Below are 21,854 nucleotides of genomic sequence, written 5' to 3'. Positions count from 1 at the left end.
CCATTCTCAATTCTTCAAGATAATGTTTTCAAAAAATGAAGTAAAGCTACGCCTGATTTCCACGGAATTCAATGTTAAAACCAAAAGTAAGGTGCTAGAAACCGACATTTGATATTTTACATTTTTTCATTATTTAGATAATACATTCTTTAGAAGATAACATTATGTCGAATATGCATTTACAAGAAGCATCATATAATCAACTTTCTGCCTCATGTTGAATCCATGAAATCGCCGTCAATCACAAAGCAACTGCATATTTCTAAAATATTTACACTATGCACAGCAGACCAAATCATTTCATCTACTTTTGTCTGGTAAGAAATAGTGAGTAATACTGGAACCTCTTTTACTGTTAGGTACATTAGGCCGCTTGTGAGGTCGAAGCCAGGCTTGAAACTCTTGCTGGATTTCTGGTGGTAATTCTTCAATGACAGAGTGGTCAATCTCATCAATGTTATAGTCCCAAGCTTGTCGCCGTTGTGACATATTAGGCACACTACATTCCCCAACGTTACTATCAATCTCTTCACGACATCTCTCAGCTGGCTGCTCAATTTGATTGCATGTTGAATAGCTATCCATGGTAGACGGAAGTCCTGTGTAATGTTTGTGATTAGGAACAAGAAATTGCAACAGGACTGGAAAAAAATGGAAATGGATTACAAATTACCAAAGGATGATGCTGTTTTAACATCATGGGCATTTGTCACATTCTTATGCTCCAACGAAGACTGGGAATTTTGGTAATTATTGAAGAAATCCATAATTGAATAATTCCCCTACCATGAAAAGATAAGTAAATAACTATTCACTTGTATTATAAAAAAGCTCTACGTTCACTACTGAAATGCATATCTACAAAAGTTTTTATCTCTCATTTAAATTACAACCTACAAGTTGAATGTGTTATTAACTTCTATTCTTTTCATCTCTGAGGCTTCAAAGGTAAAATTATGAACCAGGATAGCCAGATGAGGTCATTATTGGAGTGCAGAACATTACTCATCCTAGATCCCAGCTTTGCAGGATTATGACTGATTTGGAGGTTTAGTTCTTATTTGTTTATTCTTTTTGGTGCTGTGATTTGAAGGTTGTTCACAATTGAATTTCCTCATTCTCAAACCAGATAAACAACAATTAAGATGGTGTGGCAAAGCATACCTTAAGGTTATTTCCCGCAGTCTTTTTCTTCTCAACTGCTTTCAAACTGGGTGTACTAGAAAGAGGCCTATGATCTTTTGCAGGTAAATCTCTATATGGTTCACTCTTTGTTGTTCTGTGTTCACTTCCTGAATAAAAAACTTACCCCAATTATTATCTCTGAAGAAAAATAATAGAGAAAATAGGAAAATAACATGCTGAAACCAGTATGCTACAGTACCTGCAGGTGACTCAAGGGAGGATTCTTTGAGCGAGCTATCTACTTTCCTGGATAAATTACACAATGGATCCTGCATGAAGGAAGATTGATTACAGGGCCTGCTTTTCCGCTCAAAAGCATTTGAAGTAGAGAACAAAAGCCATGGACATAAACATGATCACTAATGCACATAAAGGTAGAATACTACCAAGTACCTACTGTAACACTTGCAAAGAATACCTAACTTTTTCACAAACTCGACAAGCTTCTCTAACAAATTGAGGTCTAAGCTCTCACTTTAAGAGCTGTTGGCAGGTCAGTAATCTATCTTCCACACATTATAAATGCATATCATGCTTAATAGAACAAACAGTAAGAGATCCTTTCTACCATGTTTGTCTATGAAATCCATCATAGGTGGTGTTACACAATACCATCTTTTTTTTTGGACAGGATGGTGCCAACTTAATGCATAAACATAGCATTACTAGGTTACTCCATTAAGGAAACTGACTAAAATGAGAACTAAACAAGATTATGATGTATGCTTGTTTGACAAACCTGTTCATGCAAACAAGCCTCTGAATTCTTAATTTCCGTATCTCCTTCAGGATAATTTTGCTGTAATTCATAGGAAATTAATCCTGAACAATTTTCACTACCTGCTAAGCATATAACACCCATCAAATTAGAGTAGAATCAATGTAGGAGAACAAATAATTCATAATTAATACAACTGGGATGATGGAAAACCTGACGGAGATGATGGTACAGCTTCATCAAATGCATTGCCTAGTGGTTGATTAAATGATGAGCTAGATGGAACTTGCCCACCAAAATATTTTACAATGGAATGTGTCCCCTGGAAACATACAGTTTTGATAAAAATTTCAATACCACTGTGACAGAAACAGCTATCACTTGCTAAGGAGTTACGATCAGCGAAAAGAAAAAGTTTTAAAGGGTAAGCTGGCAAGTATGCACCAAAACACTGAACATATAGCTTATTGATCAGATATATCAATGCTGTAATAAGCATTTCAAAACCTTATGATGTGCTCACTGTTCTAAGGTTGAGAGAAAATTTGTAACTGAAGCAGTTCAAACTTACAGATGGTATGGGGACTATCTTACTAGCAGAAACAGACAGTGATGTAACTCCCCAGTTGTTATTTTCATTCCCATGAGTCTTAGAGTTGCAAAAGCCCAAAAATTCACGTAATGCAGCTTGAAACAGAGTGAGGGCATCTTCTTGAATCTTTGTAGTTCCGTATCTTAAAGGACAAGATTTAGAAGGGAACTTTCTAAGTGAATCTGATTCTCCTTTCTGAAAGAAACATTAAAATAAGACAAATAGATTGATATAAAACTACTGATGAATACAGAAGATGACGAAGACAGAAGTAAATTATCAAAGATTAAAATAAATAAATAAATCATCCTTGTAGTTGTAAAGGAGAACTATGCCCAAATCAAACACATGACAAACCTTATATGCTCTAGCATGCAGTGTTAGTGTGTGCGCAATCCGTTTGTTTTGGTTCAGGTCAGACTGAAGACGTTCACTTAGCTCTTCGCACAATTCATTAAGCCAGTGCTGAACCTGAAGAGGTGCAATTAGAAATAACCAAATATGGAAGAAATTATATATCACGTTTGTGTGAGTTCTATCCAGAACAGACTCAACAAAGAAGATACTATGGAAGCAAGAAAAATATCCAATCAAAGAAGAATACAGTCAGTAGTATCCACCAAATAAAAATACAGTTTTCATCTGCTCAGAGGGAATTCTTACAGAGGCAAGTGTCTTCAAAGCTTGAGGCCCAGGAAATGTTTTGCCAGAACCATGGCTCTTGGGAAGTAGTCGCCCCTCAACTTCTTCGCCATTTATTCCTCTTGCAATATTCCACAACCAGGTACTGCAACGCTGTAAAAGCTAGAATCAGGATAGTATATCAACTATTACTATTCACAAGAAAGCAAGAAAGGCATTTGGATTGAAATAACAGTCGCTCAATCTAATGCAAAACAGTGGCACAAAAATTGCTGTTAAAGGATGAAATCATAAAAATTAAATCAGCAAATGATGGTGTTTCTGTGTTTGTGGTGGTGGTGGTGTTGGGGGGGGGGGGGGGAGTATTCCGAAGTAACGCCATGTTAAACACATAATCTCACCCAGTATTGATCCCATAACACTGCTGTAGCTTCTCCTCTGAAAACTGAAGCAAATCACCAACAGTTTTGCAACCGAGATCACTTTGTAAGGAACTGCCCAGCTTTCCCCCCAGCTGTTTCCTGAAAGCCAGATTTACTTCAACAGCATGCTTTATAAAATTTCAAAACATTTAAAGGAGATCTATACAGCTGTATGTTATCTTCGCAAACACAACAAGAATGTAACTTCAAGTAGGAAAAATTTAAAAGTCAGTGAAATAAATGATAAAAACTTCTAGTTAGTAATGAATAAACTTACATTTTCTTTATTGGCAAAGACTCAAGCAACCCTCCAACCGATGACTGTGGCACAACAGTTTGTTGTGCAGGTTTGTTCATTCCACTGGCTAGTTTCGCTAGCATCTGCCAAAAGCATCAGAGATATGTTTGTGAGCTTTTAAAATGTCACTGAAAGTTGTTCGAAACTGAGAAGATCATTATCAAAGTAGCATATAACAGATATATAGCCATACCAAGGAACTATTCTTACCTTATTATGAGCAATACCAGCAGAACAGGTGAATTCTGTATCTTTCAACACTTGCATCCTAAGGTTGGCAACAATAAAGGCCCCACAAGCTAAAAGTTTGTCTTGGTAAGTAGCATCACCCCTACGAATCCATTTCCTGACTTCTTCTTTGGCATCACTTCCCTCCTGAATGAAATTCCAATTTTAGTTACTCTCATGGCTAGAATGCTACCATGTTTTAATGGAAACTTAAGAGATATTTGTGTTATGCGCACACATATACACACACACACACACTAGTGATGAAAGAAAATACAATATCTTTTTGGCATAGCATAGCCTCTGCTATCTGACCTTAATTTCAAGTCCCAAAACATGTGACTTCAGAACTTCCTCTTCAATATCCTCTCTAGCTTCTGGAGGCATTTCCAATAACATTGTTTCAGCAGCATCAGTGAGATCAAGATACACCTCATCAATCGAAGCCCTCTCACAACGACCCTTCTTTGAAAGAATAGAAACAACCTGAAATTTTCAAAATCGATCCAGCACAATTCAATATCGCCAAACAACTCTTTCAACAATAATCGCCCTCCAAATTGATTCCCATATACCTCAGATCCTGCGTTCCTGTAGCTATTGAGATCGGCTTTACCACGCGCCACAGGGACTTGGACCAGGTGAATTTGCGGGCACACGTCCTTTGCTTCATCACCACGCATTGAACTGAAGAAAAAAAAAAACAGTGAATGAAATGAGCTTTCTCAAAAACTGATAATAGCACACAATCACACAGAATAATGCCACATTTGGCAGCATAACCAAGCACATAATAGTAGAGAGTTAGAGAATACCGTTTGACACCAAAGTTGCGAGCCTCGTAGCTAACGGCAATCAAAGCGCCACCTTTGAATGAGTTGTATTGTATGACTGCAGTGGGTAAGCCCCGTAAATTTGGCTGCTTCCTCTGCTCCACTGAATTTCAAAATTGAGAAATAAATTGTTCAGTTAGTTCGAAACCCTAAATAAATATATAAGAATATAGAGAAATGGGAAGTAGGGGAAGGGAAAGAACCTTGAACGTAGAAGCAATCCATGTCGACGTGAGCGATGACTCTGCCATCACTCGTTTCTCGCTTTGCCACCGGCATCGCCCTCTTCTCGCTGCTCCCTCTATCAGCCCTCGCAGCTAATTGCTATATTATGCTTTCCCTCCAAATATTTTTTGGTCTGCTCATTCTTTCTTTACATTTGGGCCGAAAATGCCTCACTAACAAAAAAATGCAGTAAGGGCCTTGGCCTGTTTCAAAAAAAAAAAAACAGTAGGGTTTTTTAATTATTGTCCCTCTTTCACGATCTCAGTTCCCAGTTCCCAGTTCCCACCTCTTCTGGAATCATCTGCCATCGCTCCCATCTTCGATAATCTCATCGCCGATTGCAATCTTCGTTTTCAATCGGTGGCGAAAAGCTGCAAAGTGCAAAACCAAGGTTAGACTGGTTTTGCTCTGATTTCCAATAAATGCATCTTCCATTTATTTATAGATTTCTTGTTCTTTGGTTTCTCTGTCTCTTTAGCTGGATTGATTAGTTTATCTTGATAATGTAGCACTAGACAGCAGCATCATCATCAAACTTTTGTTAGTGTTTCTAATATTTTTTTTTATCTGTGAATGAAAGAAAAGCAGTTGAAGGAGGATAAATGGGGCGAAAAGCTGGTGGACTTTTTATAAACCCTAAGAGATTTGGTACACTTCATAAACCTTGCATGAAGGAAATGATAATGTTCCTCAACTGTATGGCTACTAGCCATGACAACGCTGAAGTTTGTGCTCGCCAGAAGGAACTTTTGAACACTTGTATGGAATCTCAGGTAATTAATTTACATATTTTCCATTTAAGTATATTGCAAGAGGGAAAAAAAAATTATCTGTTCAATTAATTCATTTTGGTTTGTTTCAGAGTAAAAAGAACAGAAAGTCTTGGGGGAGTATCAACTATCATCTGCAGAGGCTTAGCAGAGGAAGGAAGTAATTTACATTTTCGGATGTCAATGAATCTTTTTTCATAATTCAAGATCATCACTTGCCATGCATTTTGTAGGCTAGACTGAAATGACTATATAGTAACTTGTACTTTCAAGCTTTGCTCTACTCTATTCATAAATTGAAAACATTGCAAGAAATATGTTGAAGATTGATATAGTTTCCTGTATCAATTATAGCTTTAATATGCTACAGCCTGCATAGAATGGTGTTTGGGATTGTTGTTGCTCCTCATATATTACTAAATTCTTTTATAATTGCTGAAATGTAGATGGTTGTTGGATCTTCTGGTGCTTTGTTTAAGTGGATTTTGTAAGATTGGAATTAGATGAATTCGAAAATTATGAATTATTTTGCAATGCTGTTCAAGTATGGGTGCCGGTTACTAGGGACTATTAATTTTATGATACAAAGATGATTAAAGTTATGAACCATATGCTTTCAAGGGATTGAGCTACCTCTCCAAAGATTTTTGAGGTCTAATCAAACTCCAAAGATTATGTGAGCATGTTTGGTTTCTACTGCAAAACTATGGAGTTGGCAAAACCGAAAAGCTATTCTCTTTATAGCACTTGTCCAAATCATGATTTTGAGGTTGTCAATGAGAAACCAAACATCCTAGCGGGGTCTGTATGACATATCTTTCGTTTTTTTCCTTCTCCGAAATGTCTAGCAGCCATTTACGTTTGTTGGTCTGGATAATCGTTTTTTGTGCTAGTTCTCTTAGTACATAATGTCATAATGTGTCCCTGCTGTCAACTAGTTTAGAATTTTTGGACCTACATTCTTAATTTCCAGCATTTGACTCTAAATAAAATAATGAGAAATAATAGTTGCAAAATTTTTTGTGTATGTGTTCTTTTATGTTACAAAATGTTTTTTTTTCTTTTTTCTTTTCTTATTTATTATTTTTAATATTAAAAATGAAAAGTGTACAAAAGAATATATAAAAAATAGTGCATATTATGATATTAAGATTCTTCTAAAATCAATAACTTTTTTTTTGGTCATGGGCTTAGCCCTACAAGGACCTGACCCGTCTAGAAATGTGGACCCTCCCAACCCACCCGCCCAAGATGCAACCCCAACCCAACTGAAGCAAACCGCACTCTTCTCCCTCACTGTTGCCGATTTGGAAGATTAATCTCCATGGATGCCCGACTCTTCCTCCTTCCTTTATTCGCGACAGTTTCATGCCCAGTCTCCTCCTGGAAGGAATCAGCTCCTTGCTCATGGACGAGGACGACTCGCTACGCCATCGCCGCCCGCATTGCCGCACTGCCAGCAACATCGTGATACCTACATCACCGCCAACTTCAATGGTTCTGCAGTCAAAGCTCGATCCTTGCTACGCACTTGGCTCTTCTCTGGATATCTTCTCCGCAGTCAAACACTCCTTTCTGTCCCTGCCATGGCCACACTTAGAATCGGATGTTGATGCCCATGGCTGATCGTCTCCGTCAGAAGGCTGACGATGACGAGAGCAACGCCTAGATTCACCAGCTATCTTTCGTTGCCCTCCCCCAATTTAGAACAGTAGCTGAGATACCTAGTTCGATATGTTCGTGTCTCCCACCGCCGATTCCGGCTTTCTGAACTTTTGTGGTCGGGTCGTGTCTCTGTTGCTGGCTGACAGCATTACCCGTTGCTACTTGCAGTTGCCTAAGCTGAATCTTGTATAGATCTCTCCTTAGCTCCACTGTGATTTCCGGTGTAGGCCTTATGCTCCAAATTCTTCCCAATTTGCCCATTAACTCCGTTAAAGCAACTTTATGAGCTACCTGACTTCCTTCTCTCGGTCCATGTGAAGCCAATTTTATCATCTTCCCCCTTCAATGCCAGGATATCTTTAAGTATTGGGTCAATTTCAGCAATTCTATTTCCTGCTTTTAGCGCTTGCACCATAGGTCGATTGTCTGATTCTATCAGTGTTTTTTCCATCCCAAGGTTATTGATTAAAATGATAGCATTTCTAGTTGCCACACTTTCTGCAGCCAGACTGAGATTTGCAATTATCCTATTGGTTGCTCCTGCTATCATTCTTCCCGTGCTGTCTTTGACTATCACTGCTGTTACCCCCTCTCCAGTTGCTGCCTTGAAAGATACATCAACATTTGCTTTTACCGATGGCTCCGGCGGAAGATTCCAGGTAGCGGCACTTCCATCCATAGTTTTTGATTGCGGATGGCGGCTCATGGCGGTGAGCAAAAATTCCGCCATAAAGTTATAGCGGATGGCGTTGCGGAAAATGGCGGAAATGGCGGATTACCTAAAAAATACACATGTATGTACAAAAAAACATGCAAAAAAATTGCAAATATAATAAACTATAAAATCTATCTATATAAGCAACTTTCTAGTCATAAAACATCCAATTAATATAGCAAATATAGTAGCAAATTTAGCAAATAAACATAACATCAAGTTCAAATCATAAGTTCATAACTCAAAAGTCATAAAATAGAAGACACAACATAAAAACTATAGAACATCTAGATTCTAGCTCTCATCAAATTCATCCAAATTAACACAATTATTATCATGTCCCTCTGCCCCCTCATCATCCTCTGATTCGGTATCATTGAATTGAATCTCCTCTTCTTGTTCTTCTTCATTTTCAGAATCCTCTTCATCTTCAAATTCTGGTTCTTCCTCTTCCACAATTACTGCCTTTCCTTTTCCTTTTTTTGAAGCCTTAGACCCACTTGGTCCACCTTTTGCACCACCTCTTGCAGTTGCAGGTTCTTTTCTTTTCCTATTTTGTTGTCTTCTAGTATTTGTTGTAGGATCATGTCCTCCCATTGCTTCAAAAACAAGGTTCCAACTCAAAGTGTTGTCATCTTGATGAACGAAATCAGCATCATCATCCACACTATCATCTCGAAAGGTGGCAGTCCCAATTTCTCCCACTAACCACTCATTACACTCATCAATATCATTGAGTGTAATAGGGTCAACTTCATCTTTGAGGTTGTACCTCTCGATGAGTTGTTGGTTATACTTTATGAAGACCAAACTTTCCATACTTTCATGATCAAGACTATTTCTTTTCTTAGTATGAATGTGCTCAAATATACTCCAATTACGCTCACATCCAGAAGCACTACAAGTCAAGCTCAAGATCTTGATAGCAAGGTCTCGCATGTTTGGAGCTTCATGCCCATATGTCCGCCACCAAAATGCTATAAAATTAAAATAAATTTGTCTAAGCCTTTAACCAAACTAAATTTATAAAGCTTTGTAAAATTTATAACAATCTTACCGGGTGAAATCTTTTTCCTTTGAGATTTTGCAAAATCTGATCCAAAAAGTCCATAGCCGGCCTTGTATAGTGCTTGCTCCTCCAATATCTTCTGTTGCACAGCTTGACTTGGCACCAATCTAGTGATGCACTCAAACCACCCCTTTGTAACTTTTAAATCCAGCTCAATCCGAGGGTTGTCATAAAACAACTCGGGATTTAGAAAATGACCGGCTGCATGCAATGGACGATGAAGTTGGCAATTCCATCTGTTGTCAATGATTTTAAAAACATCATTGTACTTGCTCTCATCATTAAGAAATGTTTTCATGATGCATTCCTTTGCCTTCTCCATTGCTTCATAAATATATCCCATTGGTGGCTTCTTCTCTCCATCAACAAGTCTAAGCACCCGAACAAGAGGGCCCATGATCTTAAGGGTGTACTTGACATGATTCCAAAAAGAGGGCATGATAACAATCTTTGTTGCCTCCCTCCCCTTTGCCTCCTTTGACAACTTATTCTTTGCCCATTCATCCGAGGTGAACATTCTTCTCAAATTTTCTTTCTCCTCATAAAGCCTTTCCAAAGAGAGAAATGAAGTGGCAAATCGGGTGACTGCATGCCTTACCAACTCCTTGCCATTTATGAAGTGTCTCAACATAGCTAACGTGCTAGAGTGACTATAGGTGAAGCTAACCAATGAAATGGCCCTTTTTATGATTTTTTAAATTAATGGTAACTTCCCAATGTCCTCAAGCATCAAATCCAAACAGTGGGCAGCACAAGGAGTCCAAAACAAATTTGGCCTTTTCTCCATTAGCAACTTACCAGCAAGAACATAATTACTCCCATTATCAGTTACAACTTGAACAACGTTGTGCTCACCAATTTCCTCGACAACATCATCAAGAAGCTCAAATAATTTCTCACCAGTCTTCACATAATCAGAAGCATCAATAGACTTCAAAAACATTGTCCCAGCTGGAGAGTTTACAAGAAAATTAATAATGCTCCTTTGCCTTTTATCCGTCCAAGCATCTGACATAATAGAGCAACCATACTTTTTCCATTGCTCTTTATGACCCTTCAACAATCCTTTGGTGTAATCCAACTCTTCATTAAGCAGTGGAACCCTTAGAGCATGATAACTGGGAGCAGGTAAATTGGGACCAAAGCTTCCAACAGCCCACAACATTTCTTGAAAACTCTTCAACTTTACCGGGTTCAATGGAATCCCAGTTTGGTAGAACCACCGTGCTATGTATCGATGAACTCTACGAACTGCTTCCTTATTACATGCTTCTTTGATGTTCTGCTGCCTCAATTTCTCTCTTTTGTTTCTTGCAATGGCAGTTTCAGGTTTTCTAACAAACAAGTCCATTGGACCTCTAGCACTACTTGCACCCCCTCTAGCACTACTTGCACCCCCTCTAGCTGCTGCCATTGGAGCTGGATTATAAGGTTCATCAATCCCTTGAGCATCTTCTTCCGACAATCCAAACCCCAAACTCTCTAAGTCAAGTTCCCTAGCATTGACACTCTGTTCTTCGGTGCTTCCCGGGGTAACACTTTGTCTTCCTCGATTTTTTTTTTATGGTAATACTCCCATAATTCAGCAATAACATCTTTTAGAACCATTTTACATCCAGCAAAGTTTCCAGGCTTGATCATTAAGTGCTCTTTTGCCCGTGTGATGCCTCCTTTCATAATTTTTCCACAAAAAGTACATACAGTGTCATTGGTATTTCCTTCTTCTACTGTACTAATATATTTCCAGCCTGGGTCAACTCTATTAGAGCGGACAGCTGCAGCGGGAGCAGGACCAACAGGGGCAGCACCAACAGTGGGACCAGCAGAGGCAGGGATAGGAGCATTAGAATCAAGGGCTTGTCTAGAAGTGGACATTGTATACTGAATGCAAAAAAAATGGAGGAAGAGAAGTTTAACACTGTCACTGATTATTGAGAAAGAATGGGTAGAAAGAATGGGCAGCAGGGAAGAGAGGAAAGAAAAAGATAGGAGCAGACTAGCAGAGAAGAAGGGGCACGAACCAGCAGTGTCAAAAGGTGATGAGCAGCAGTGTTGAGAGAACAGAGACGGGTGGCGCGTTGGGTGGCGCGTTGGGCGGCGCGACGGGCGGCGCGATGGACGGCTCGACGGACGGCGCGACTGAGGGCGGCGATGGATGAGGGCTGGTGAAGAACTCTGGTTCGCAGAGATGAGAGCACAGAGACGAAGAGAGGGAATTTTTTTTGAACAAGAGGCAGAGGAGGGAGTTATGAGTGAGGGGCTGAAAATTAGGGTTAGTGGTTAGTGGGATCTGACCTAGGTTTATTAAATTACCCTAACTACCCTCATTTTTTTCTGGAAAACCCAAAACAGCCCGCTATTTCCGCCATACGCATTGCGTCCCGCCATGGCGCCACCGCAATTGCGGCCGCCATGGCGCCCCCCGTTATAACCCCATCGCGGCGTCCGGTGAATGGCGGCAGGGTCAAAACCCGCCACGCCATACCGTTATGGCGCCGCCATAACCGCCATTTCAAAACACTGCTTCCATCATCTTCTATTTCTTTGATCTTCCATTTTTATAACTTCTTGTGAACTCTGTCTGAATTCTGGCTCGAACATTTTGGCTTTAGAAATTGCTATTTCTGGGTTGACTTCTTTCTTTTGAAATATAGCTCGATTTCTGAATTTCCATTTCTTCCAGCACACAAAAGCTATTCTACTGATCATCATTTCTTGGTCTGATTTAGCTTCCAGCCTTGGCACAGATAGATGAGGCCCGAAGGTCTGTGTTCCTTAACCATTTCTCCCGGATTCGATACTCACTGGGGGATAGGAATGGAGCTTGCTTGCTTGGGAGGGTCAACCACTTTGTGCCTCTGCAGTACGCGTGGGATTAGTCATTAGACTTCCGGCCTGATGGATACCCTGGTGCAAAGCAATCCAGCCTGTGTTTTCTGTTGGGCTCAGTTGGCATTGTGTCCCAAACCAGACAGTCCTGGTCCAATGACATAGAAGAATGGCATGTTCTGTGCTTTCTTTTCCTGCGTTGCAAATTTGACAATCCGATTTTCTAGCAATTCTCTTCTTAAACAGATTTTCATTCACTGGAATGATATTCTGGACAACCTTCCACAAAAATATCATAATCTTTTGAGGAACTTGAATTTTCCACAACTCCTTCCAGAGCTCTGTTTGATCCTCGCTGCTTGTAGCGGCACTTGAATCCTGTTCTAGTAGCTCTCTTTTTTCCACATAATATCCGGTCTTTATTATGTAGTTTTCATCTTGTTTATATGGCCAAAAGAGCTCATCTTCTCTCCCAAGGATGCTTAAAGGGGTTTTTAAAATCTTGTCGCATACCTCCTGGGAAAATATGTTAGCAATTTTTGGAACATCTCACCCCTCTCTCGGTATAATAAGATCACTCACTCTAGTAACCGAAGGGTCTCTGCTGTTATATATTTTTCTTACGCCTACCACCTAGCTATCCTCCTACACCTTTATTTTTCTTCCATCTCCTACACTCCATTTGGAATTCCTTAATAAAAAATCCCTTCCGTGCAGAAGACTCTTCCATACCCAAGATCCAAACTTGCCTTCCATAGCTTCCTAAAAAGAGCATTCTGGAAAATATAACACTTTTAGGATTTTTTCCCAAAAAGCCTTTGGATTCTGTGCTAATCTCCATGCTTGTTTAGCTAGCTCTTGCTCATAGTTAATTTATCTCAACTTTTCCAATGGATACCTTTCTCTTTTGCTGGTTCTGCACACAAGAATTTAGCAATTCTTGCACTCAACCTCTTACAGAATGTTTTAGGAAATTTTATCACGTTCATAGCGTACGATGGGATAGCCTGGACAACCGCCTTGATTAGAAACTCTTTCTCATCCTAATTTAACAATTTTTTCTTCCAACCCTCCAATTTGCTAATCACCCTTTCCTCAATCCATTCTAGCGTTTTACTTTTAGACCTTCCCCACTGAGCTGGCAGTCCAAGGTATTTACCTGGATTGTCCCATGAAGCCATTCCCAGAATCTCCTCTATGTCAACCCTCGATTTGATCGAGACATGATTTCCAAAGATTATTTCAGATTTTTCTAAATTAATCCTTTGTCCTGAAGCCTCCCTGTACTCATTTAGGATCGACACAATTTGATACACTTCCTCTTCTTTTGCCTCTACCAGAATAATGCAATCATCTGCGAACAACAAATGTGTGATTATTGGTGCATTTGGCTTGATTTTGAATCCTGAAATATTCCCTTTCTCCTGTGCTTCCTGCATAAGAATAGTAAATACTTCGGCAGTTAATATAAATAAATAGGGGGATAACGGATCCCCTTGTCTCAAGCCTCTTTGAGGAACAATTCTATTAGTCAGCTCCCCGTTAACTTTAACTCTGTAGCTCGCTCCTCTTACGCATTTTCTATTAAATCCAAAGCTTCAAGGACTCGCTCCAGGTAGTTCCATTCGATTCTATTGTAAGCTTTACTCATGTCAAGCTTGATTGCCATATTTTGTGAACACTCTCTTCCTCTTCCTTTTAGGCTATTGAAGTCTTCTTACAGAATGACAATATTATCTTGGATTAGCCTGCCACTAACAAAAGCACTCTGAATAGGAGAAGTCACTTTGTTTGACACCCTTCTCAATCTTTTCACCAAAATTTTTGTTATAATTTTGTAGATAAAGTTGCAGCAACTGATGGGTCTTAGTTGATGTAGATTTTCTGGCTGATTAACTTTAGGTATCAAAACAATAGTGGTCTCACTAATCTCCTGTGGTAGAGACTAGTTCATAAAAAAATCCTTGACAACTTCACATACCTCACCTTTTATGTCCTCCCAATGTTTTTGGAAGAACATTCCATTAAGTCCGTTAGGTCCTGGTGCTCCCATGCTCCCCATGCTGAATACCGCCTCTCTAATTTTTTCGTCGGAGACTCTTTCAATCAGCCAGTCATTCATATCCGAGGATATCCTCTTTGGGATTTTGTTAATGCAGCTCTCTAGATTAGCCGATGACGAGGCCTTGAATAATTCTGCGAAATGGTTCTCTATTAGATTAAGCACATCTTCCCTTCCTTGTACCCAATCCCCCTGTCCATTTCTTAGCTTTTCAATCCTGTTTCTATTCCTCCTTTGGATGGTAGTTGCATGGAAGAAAGCAGAGTTTTCGTACCCCCACTTTATCCACTTCAATCGTGTCCTTTGCCTCCAATATTTCTCCTCTTGCTTCTATAGTTGTCCTATTCTGATCTTAGCCTTCTGAATCTGTTCTTGCTGAATTTCTGATAGGTTGGATTCTTGGAGATGCCGAATTTTATCACTTAGTTTAGCAATCTCCTTTTCTGCCCTTGAGAATGGCTTTTTGCTCCATCTTTTTAGATCTTCCTTGCAATTTTTCATCTTCTCCATAAGCTCGTCCCATCCTTATGTCCTAATTGTCTGCTTATTCCAGCCCTTTCTAATAGTTTCGTTGCAATCCTTGTGGTCCTCCCAAAAGGCTTCTATTTAAATTTCCTTGGTTTCTTTTCTTTTGGTTCAAAAGTGAGGACAATCGGGCAATGGTCAGAGCTTATAGTTAGTCTTGCCATTAAAGATGAGTGTTGATATAATTTTTTCCATTTCCAATTTGCAAGAGTCCTATCTATTTTTTCTCTCGTTATGAGGCCATTTCTAGGGTTGCTAAACCATGTGAATCTCCCTCCCTTCAAGCCTTGAAGTCAATATCCATAAGAGCATTACAATCAACAAAATTTCTGAAGCTCTCCATTTGGCTTATTGGTTTAGGATGCAGCCCCATTTTTTCATCTTGATTCAACATGTCATTAAAATTCCCTATAAAAAGTTGAGGAATCAAACAGTCATCTTTATTTTCAGCTAATTCTTCCCACAATTTCCTTCTCTTTGCATATTTGGGTTGCCGATATATAAAATTTTCTATCCATCTTTTTTTACTAGTATCCTCTATATTGGCCTTAATAATATTATGACTCCACATATAAACATCAACTTTAAAGTTAGCATTCCATAAAAGACATAGACAACCGGACATCCCCCGGGATTCTACACAAAAGGATTCATCAAAATGTAACATCTTCTTAATTTTGTTGATACAATCTTGTTTAGCACGAGTTTCAATTAAAAATACTATTGCGGGCTTAATCTGCTTACACAGATTCTTCAACTCTGAAACTGTCGCAAATGCTGCTAACCCGCGACAGTTCCAGCTTAAGCAACTCATGGCTGAAGGTGGGGCATGGTAAGACCCGCCTCCTCAGCCATGTTTCTCTTACGCTCTACTATTGCTTTATACCTCACAATGCTCCTGTCTCTTGCTGCCCTATTCTACACTTTGATTCTGCCTCTCTTGCTTACCTCTCCCTGATGACTATCTCCCATCTCAAGTTGCAAAAGCCCATTTTCACTGTAAATGTCTGATTTCTCCTTTTTCCTTTTCAGCTTCAAGTTATAATTTATACACCATACCAATTCAAATTCCACTGCCTCTGAGATTTTGTTCTTAATTTCTTCTCCATTATCATTATCATCCTCTTCATTTGGAATCTCTACAAAATATACTTCCCTTGCATTTGTTACATGCCTCTCCTTGCCGTTGCTTGCCCTCCCTCCCTTGATTAATTCTTGAGTTTCCTTTATTTCACTTGTCTTTGTTCAGCTGTCCACAACATCTTTGTCCATTGCACTTGCTCCAGCTATGTTCTATTTTCATACTTCCTTTATGGCTTCCTTCGTTGGTGCCTTCATTCTTTACATTGGGCATCTTCTTACTTCATTACTTCCTCCTTTTCCCTCCTCCAAAATAAATGTTTTTGAACTATTTTGAATTGGGCCTCCCTCTCCTGTATATTGCTTGCTTTCTAGGACACAAGAATTAGTCTTTATATTTTTTGTTCTGTTTGCACTAGTTAATCTCAATTCCCAACTATTCACCTCCACTTCTTGTGTTGTTGGGCCTTGACTTTCCTAGCCCATTTTCTCCTTGCCCTTTTTAATTCCTGATTGATGCCTTCTATTTGCCTTGTTTCTTCTAGATTTCTCTCGTCTGATTCCTCCCCAATTAGCTGCTGATTTCCAGGGATATTGTTGACCTGCTTTTCACTCCTGATTCAGCTCCTCTCCCTGCTTTTTTGCCTCCTAATTGATGGTTCTCAGCTTGATTTTTGCTTCTTCTTTGATCATGACCTCCTTTGCACTCCTCTGAGCTCTGATTTCCTTCACATTCTTCCCCCAGCGTCTGATGTGCATGCGCTACTGCCTCCTTTTCTTTCATCCTTACTATTTCCTTCTCCAAGTTCACCTCCCGTTGAACTGTTCCAATCGGTTTTGCCTGTACCACTCCTAAATCTGGTGAGTATCTGGCTATCTGAGGATTTCTCATCGACATAGCCATCTCCTCCTTGCATTCTTTCCTGGAGTGACCTATTCTCCCACAATTTAAGCAATAACAATCAAGAAGCCTTTCATACTTGAAATCAACTTGTGCCCGAGGCAGATCCTTCCTACTAATCCAGAACCCTGTTGGTAGAGGATTATGAACATTAACTGCCACTCTTATTTTTAAGAAAGGTCTCACTATCATATTTTCTACTCTTGGGTCTTCAGCTTTTATTAAGATCCCCACCATGTTGCCTATCATTACTGCTGTTTTCTTATTGAGAAGCTCTAACGGCACCCTATATACTTGAATCCAGAACTCCATGTGCTCATGCTTCACCTCATGAACTGATTCACCTTTGGCCCATAGTTGTAAATTAAATAAACTTTCCTTCACGCACCAGGAACCATTATCCAGTACTTGTATCCCTTTGCTTTTATCTTTGAAACATATATGTATTTTGTTTTTTCTAACCTCAGTAAAGAACACCCCTATTGGATTGCCCCATATACCCATCATTACTTGCTTGCATGTTTTAAAGTTAATCTCCTTCTCTGACATGATTTTTCCCACCGGGTTAATGCAATCCTCATCGTAGTCACTGTGCTTCTCTGTGGTGAAGTTGAATACTCTGCCTTTGATGGATTCCGATCCCTTTGTAGTTGCTGGTTCTTCGCTTTGCCACTCCATGGTTGTCACGTGGTTGAATCTATCAGAGCTTACCTTGTTCTATTCAACAGTTTTGGTTTTAGATTGATGGAACTCGTTTGCTTGATAACTCTCAAAGAAGAAAATTCCTCCTTGAATAAGAAGAACCTATAGTTCTAGGCACTCTCCTTTAGAGAGAAAAGCTCTCCTTGTTGAGAGAAAAAAAGATAATTCGAGTAATGAGATTTAAACTTGCGGTAACTTCTTTCTTTCTTTTTTTTTTTATGGAAGCTAAACTTTCTCCCCTGATGGGAGGACTGGAAGAACTCTTGTCTCGTGTTGATAAGTACAATTTTCAATATTTGATTTATGTTCTTTTTAGTTATCAGACTATAAGATTGCGTTTGTTTCTCAGAACAGGATAAGACAAGACATTGAGAATAAGGCATAAAGGATAGAGAGTTAGAGACATAGAATTTAGTGTTTTTGTATTCTGTTTGATGATAAAATAGAACAAATTATAAAAATCTAATTTATTTTCAATTTTTTTTCAAAAAATTTGAGAAAAAATATAATAATAAAAAATATAATATAAAAAATTAACAAAAATAATGAAAGAAAAAATGAAAAATAAGTTGTGTCTTTTATTAGTGTCTTTATGTCCTTACTGTGACACAAAATACACTAATTAAATATCTATGGACATAATGTCTCTGTCCATGTATTTGTCAAATACGATTTTGTGTCTCAGTGTCTTGTCTCGATAAACAAACGTAGCCTAAGGTGTTTTCACAAGATTGCTTTATTGTTGTTACAATTTTGTTATATGCACTCATTTTTAGTGGTGGTAAGGTGGATACTAAACAAAATAGATAAAGAAAACATGGGAAAGAGAAGATTTTGTTTAACTAATTAAACTAACTTTGAAATACGGAAGGAAAAAAAATTCGATAGTTATTAACTTATTATTAAATCATTCTGATTAATCTAAAGCTAAAACTGGGAATACAAAATTTTTAATGTAACAGACGCCATACATAACACCACAAACCATAATTATAAATGCAATACGGATATAAAATTTGACATATTTATAATGTAACAGCTAAAAAAAATCCATCGACAATCAAGGCATTTGCATAACTAGGAGATCTGGTGAGCGTGGTAGCAGATGAAGAATGAAACATTTGCATTCCAGCTGCCTTTGAAAGTGAAACTCTTCCAGGGTCTATCTGCTTCACCTCTATTTGATGTCATTGTGTAAGGCAAAGTTCTAACAGAAATTGGGTGAGTAAATCGGATGCTTTTAAAATGTTGCGGTTTAAAAGTTGCACATGATGTTTTAATTGGTTACAATATGTACAATAGGAATATTTATTCCAATTTCAAATTCAACTCAAATAAACAGTTTATTGTACACATTGTACAGATACTTCATTGACCTCCTAGCGGAATTTATCTTGATCTTTTAAGGACCAAGCAGAAATATTCTTAATGTGTGGCTGAGATTGATTCTATACATAAGTTGTCCATAAGTTACATGTTTGTGATCCAATATTTACCCTAATCACAAACCGGTATATGGCGGTCTAGTTGGACCGAAAATATTATGACTGGTTTATTTATTTATTTATTTATTTTTTTGAGAAAAAGTGTTAATGTTTGGTTTAGTGGGTTGAGGGGCTGTTGAGCCTTAAAGAGTTTTGATAATCAAAAAGTAGTTTATTTATTTTGGACTCGTTGCATGTAAATTTATATTTGACCTTTTTTAAAATATTATTAATAATTATGAAAGACAAGTGATAAAATTTTTGTGTGAAAGTAGGTTCATTTGTGTTTCCACTTGAGCAAGAAGATTCATAGGGGCTCACTTGCATTCCATGTTGTTAAAATCATACTGCTTCATCTTTGAACTCTTTGTACCTTGAATTTACTAACCATCTAGGCGCATCTGTTACAAAGGTTTTGCATTTGACTGAATATGGAAGCTTTTGTGTTCATCTGCTCTTTTTATATAGTTTTAGAAATGAAGATGTAATTTTTCATCTTATATAGATTTTATCTACTTTCAGATCCTTAAAAGGTATAACAAAACGTGTAGGAATTATTTTAATTTGATTATCTCACTGTTCTTTTTAATAGCTATGTCACATTGTTTTCAAGAGATAAGAATATATGTAAATCATTTTTAGTGTAATTAGAACAGACTTTGCAGAAAACTAGTAGTTGATTTTTAGTGAGTACATACATTTTTGAATCACATAATCTTAGGAATTGGAAATTGTCATGCTATGTAATTTGAACTGATCAGAAACCACAATGCTCTAAAAAAATTGGGAGAAAAAACTATCATTGCATCACTACAACAATCTAAATAATTGAGTACAAACTTAGGTAGTGCTTGTTTTGAGGTATTGAAACAGAGACTGGGAGACTAGGATTCAACATTATATTTGTTGGCTCAAAGATTACTAAAATTTCAGTCTCTATCCCCAAAATTTCAATATTTTAATACCTTCAAAAAGTGGAAACACAAGAGATTGAAATTTTTGAAGACAGAGACTGAAAATTTAATAACACTTTATTACCTAAAATACCTCCATTCTAATTAATTAATTCTAACTTTACCCCTTGTGTAAATTAAATTAGAATTTTATTCTTATTTCAGGTCTCTGTCTTCCACTTTATACCAAACACAATATTAAGACTTATTTGAATTTCTGTATCTCCGTCTTTGTCTCTTTTCCAGAGGCTATCTTAGGAACTATATATACAAGCCTATTTATCCTCAGTCCCCCAGAGCTCTTACAAGAGCTTCCAAGAATGGAAACTATGTCATGCACCACAAGCCTTATCATGTTGCTTCCTGATGAAGTTAAAACATCCATGCACTCATGAAGATCTGCATCACATGATATCAAAACCCATTCATTATCATCTTCCAGATACTTTATATCAAATGCTCCAATTTCTAGTTTCAATCTCTCTGAAATTTCTTCCTACAGTTCAACAATGCCACAGTTCAAAGACACCCTAAACCTTGCGATATCTTCTTTATATATTGCCTTAATTGTCACGTTCTTCATCTCTTTCTTAGGTGCAAAAGGTATCATAGTGTTGTTGCTATTAAGGGTAGTATCCATCATGCATTGCTTGGGAGCCAAAGGGCACAAATTTCTCAAGTCTTTAGAACTACCAACTCCCTCGAGTAGCATTCTGTCAAATGGTTCTTGAGGTTTTGTTCTCTTGACGTTAAGCGCAGTGTATGCATTTGCATAATTCAGTGCATTAGTTGGCTGCATTGTTGACTCTGCCGAAACTCTTAACGGAACAGATTTCTCTTTCTTGAATGGTCTGAAATATATTTGCAGGTGAAATTTCATTTGGGGGACTACCATGACATGAATCGCAAGAATGAGGATTTGCGTTATTGATGCGCTTATTTTTTCTTAGTAATTTGCATGTGGATTTGTTGTATTATTATAAGATTTAGGTATTTTAAGCCACTATAAATACTACTTTGAGTTATTTTGTAATTTGATTTATTACAGGCAATCAAGTTTGGTAGAATTTGGAAAAGAGAAAAGATCAAGAATTGAAAACAAGTGCAAAAAGAATTCGTGGATGTTATCAATCCTGACCTCTTCATACTCCAACGAGTATAACTTGAGGTATAGAGGTCCAAATGATGCGATTCCAAAACCTAACCAAAATGCCGTTATCATCCAAATAGCAAAACCCAAGAGGCCTAAATCCACCCCCCCCCCCCCGATGAGCCGAATTCACACCCCATATAAAAATAATAAATCCGTTCTTTTGGCAAGCACACCAAAAATTATCGTCAAGTAATAACCCACAGTAGAGTGGGATCGTATCCACAGAGATTGGTAGATTTGAGCAACTTTAATTAATTGGTGAATTAGTCAAGCTAAGCAGAATAAATCGTGATTACAGAATTGTAAATGGGCAGAAACATAAATGACTCAAAAATAAATATAAGCAGTAAAGTGCAGGATTGAAAATGGCAATAATGTAAAGTGCAGAAATGTAAATGACTTAATTATAAATGGGAACGGGGATTTGCAGAATGTAAAGAAAGTTATAAAGAAGGAGAGAGATAAGAATAGGGGAAATTTATTGAGATCAGGAGATGTTGTCTCTTTGGATTAAATCGAACTCATATCCTCTTCAATCATGCAACTCATTGACCTCTTGACAATCATGATTGATTGATCCCCAATCTCGTGGTGACTCAATCTCTCATATCTTGATCAATAGCCAATTCCTTGGTCTAATTGCACATGAAGAGAGATATGCTTGGTCCCTGATTATACCACACATCATCATAGGTCCAAGTAGAGGGAGGATTATATGTCACCATATCCAAACACCAAAACTCAGATCCTACTCAAGTATGAGAAGGGATTTCTAGCATGGTTTCATGTTTCCTTTTCCAAGG

At 38.1% G+C, this 21,854-nt stretch overlaps 3 protein-coding genes and 1 long non-coding RNA gene across 7 annotated transcripts; 2 read left to right on the top strand and 2 right to left on the bottom strand.

Moving 5' to 3' along the window:
• Positions 1-87: 87 nt before the first annotated feature.
• On the bottom strand, positions 88-5,262 carry LOC112734647 (DNA polymerase eta). 2 transcript variants are annotated; one of them, XM_025784056.3, is made up of 16 exons: positions 5,122-5,262; positions 4,901-5,021; positions 4,661-4,772; positions 4,401-4,571; positions 4,068-4,232; positions 3,837-3,940; positions 3,539-3,658; positions 3,159-3,282; positions 2,853-2,966; positions 2,475-2,690; positions 2,117-2,225; positions 1,925-2,025; positions 1,385-1,454; positions 1,165-1,292; positions 674-782; positions 88-599 (listed from the first exon to the last, which is right to left on the bottom strand). In XM_025784056.3, exons 1-16 carry the CDS (start codon positions 5,195-5,197, stop codon positions 301-303), a joined length of 2,139 nt encoding a protein of 712 aa, XP_025639841.1. In that variant the 5' UTR covers positions 5,198-5,262; the 3' UTR covers positions 88-300. The 2 variants fall into 2 exon arrangements, with proteins under 2 accessions (XP_025639841.1, XP_072089808.1); XM_072233707.1 differs by lacking the exon at positions 674-782.
• On the top strand, positions 778-1,755 carry LOC140183908 (uncharacterized). Its single transcript, XR_011880457.1, has 3 exons — positions 778-1,048; positions 1,130-1,247; positions 1,382-1,755. It is a non-coding gene; the product is annotated as an uncharacterized lncRNA (long non-coding RNA).
• Positions 5,263-5,391: 129 nt separating the features above from the next.
• Positions 5,392-6,376, top strand: LOC112734651 (uncharacterized). Of its 3 annotated transcripts, none has more exons than XM_025784062.3 (3): positions 5,392-5,534; positions 5,724-5,916; positions 6,006-6,376. In XM_025784062.3, the coding sequence occupies exons 2-3, from the start codon at positions 5,746-5,748 to the stop codon at positions 6,075-6,077; spliced, it is 243 nt and encodes an 80-aa protein (XP_025639847.1). In that variant the 5' UTR covers positions 5,392-5,534; positions 5,724-5,745; the 3' UTR covers positions 6,078-6,376. The 3 variants fall into 3 exon arrangements, with proteins under 3 accessions (XP_025639847.1, XP_025639848.1, XP_025639850.1); XM_025784063.3 differs by having other exon boundaries at positions 5,395-5,534; positions 5,732-5,916; XM_025784065.3 differs by having other exon boundaries at positions 5,403-5,534; positions 5,729-5,916.
• A 1,936-nt stretch (positions 6,377-8,312) lies between these two features.
• On the bottom strand, positions 8,313-9,993 carry LOC112735635 (uncharacterized). Its single transcript, XM_025785163.1, has 3 exons — positions 9,351-9,993; positions 8,756-9,270; positions 8,313-8,357 (listed from the first exon to the last, which is right to left on the bottom strand). Exons 1-3 carry the CDS (start codon positions 9,991-9,993, stop codon positions 8,313-8,315), a joined length of 1,203 nt encoding a protein of 400 aa, XP_025640948.1.
• Between the last annotated feature and the right edge of the window lie 11,861 nt (positions 9,994-21,854).

This window comes from Arachis hypogaea, chromosome 3 (genome assembly GCF_003086295.3).
Source record: "Arachis hypogaea cultivar Tifrunner chromosome 3, arahy.Tifrunner.gnm2.J5K5, whole genome shotgun sequence".
Lineage (NCBI taxonomy): Eukaryota > Viridiplantae > Streptophyta > Magnoliopsida > Fabales > Fabaceae > Arachis > Arachis hypogaea.
This window is presented reverse-complemented; position numbering and strand designations above follow the sequence as displayed.

What these genes read in the sequence shown, in the direction of transcription:
- LOC112734647 (XM_025784056.3), bottom strand. Translation starts at nt 5,197, where the DNA reads ATGCCGGTGGCAAAGCGAGAAACGAGTGATGGCAGAGTCATCGCTCAC. An exon ending in CGCAACTTTGGTGTCAAACG is followed by an intron (nt 4,773 to 4,900) that starts GTATTCTCTAAC and finishes TTTTTTCTTCAG; the next exon opens with TTCAATGCGTGGTGATGAAG. An exon ending in CTGGTATTGCTCATAATAAG is followed by an intron (nt 3,941 to 4,067) that starts GTAAGAATAGTT and finishes TGCTTTTGGCAG; the next exon opens with ATGCTAGCGAAACTAGCCAG.
- LOC112734651 (XM_025784062.3), top strand. Translation starts at nt 5,746, where the DNA reads ATGGGGCGAAAAGCTGGTGGACTTTTTATAAACCCTAAGAGATTTGGT. An exon ending in ACACTTGTATGGAATCTCAG is followed by an intron (nt 5,917 to 6,005) that starts GTAATTAATTTA and finishes GGTTTGTTTCAG; the next exon opens with AGTAAAAAGAACAGAAAGTC.
- LOC112735635 (XM_025785163.1), bottom strand. Translation starts at nt 9,993, where the DNA reads ATGTTGAGACACTTCATAAATGGCAAGGAGTTGGTAAGGCATGCAGTC. An exon ending in AAGGAAAAAGATTTCACCCG is followed by an intron (nt 9,271 to 9,350) that starts GTAAGATTGTTA and finishes TTAATTTTATAG; the next exon opens with CATTTTGGTGGCGGACATAT. An exon ending in AAAAAGGAAAAGGAAAGGCA is followed by an intron (nt 8,358 to 8,755) that starts GTAATTGTGGAA and finishes TGTATTTTTTAG; the next exon opens with GTAATCCGCCATTTCCGCCA.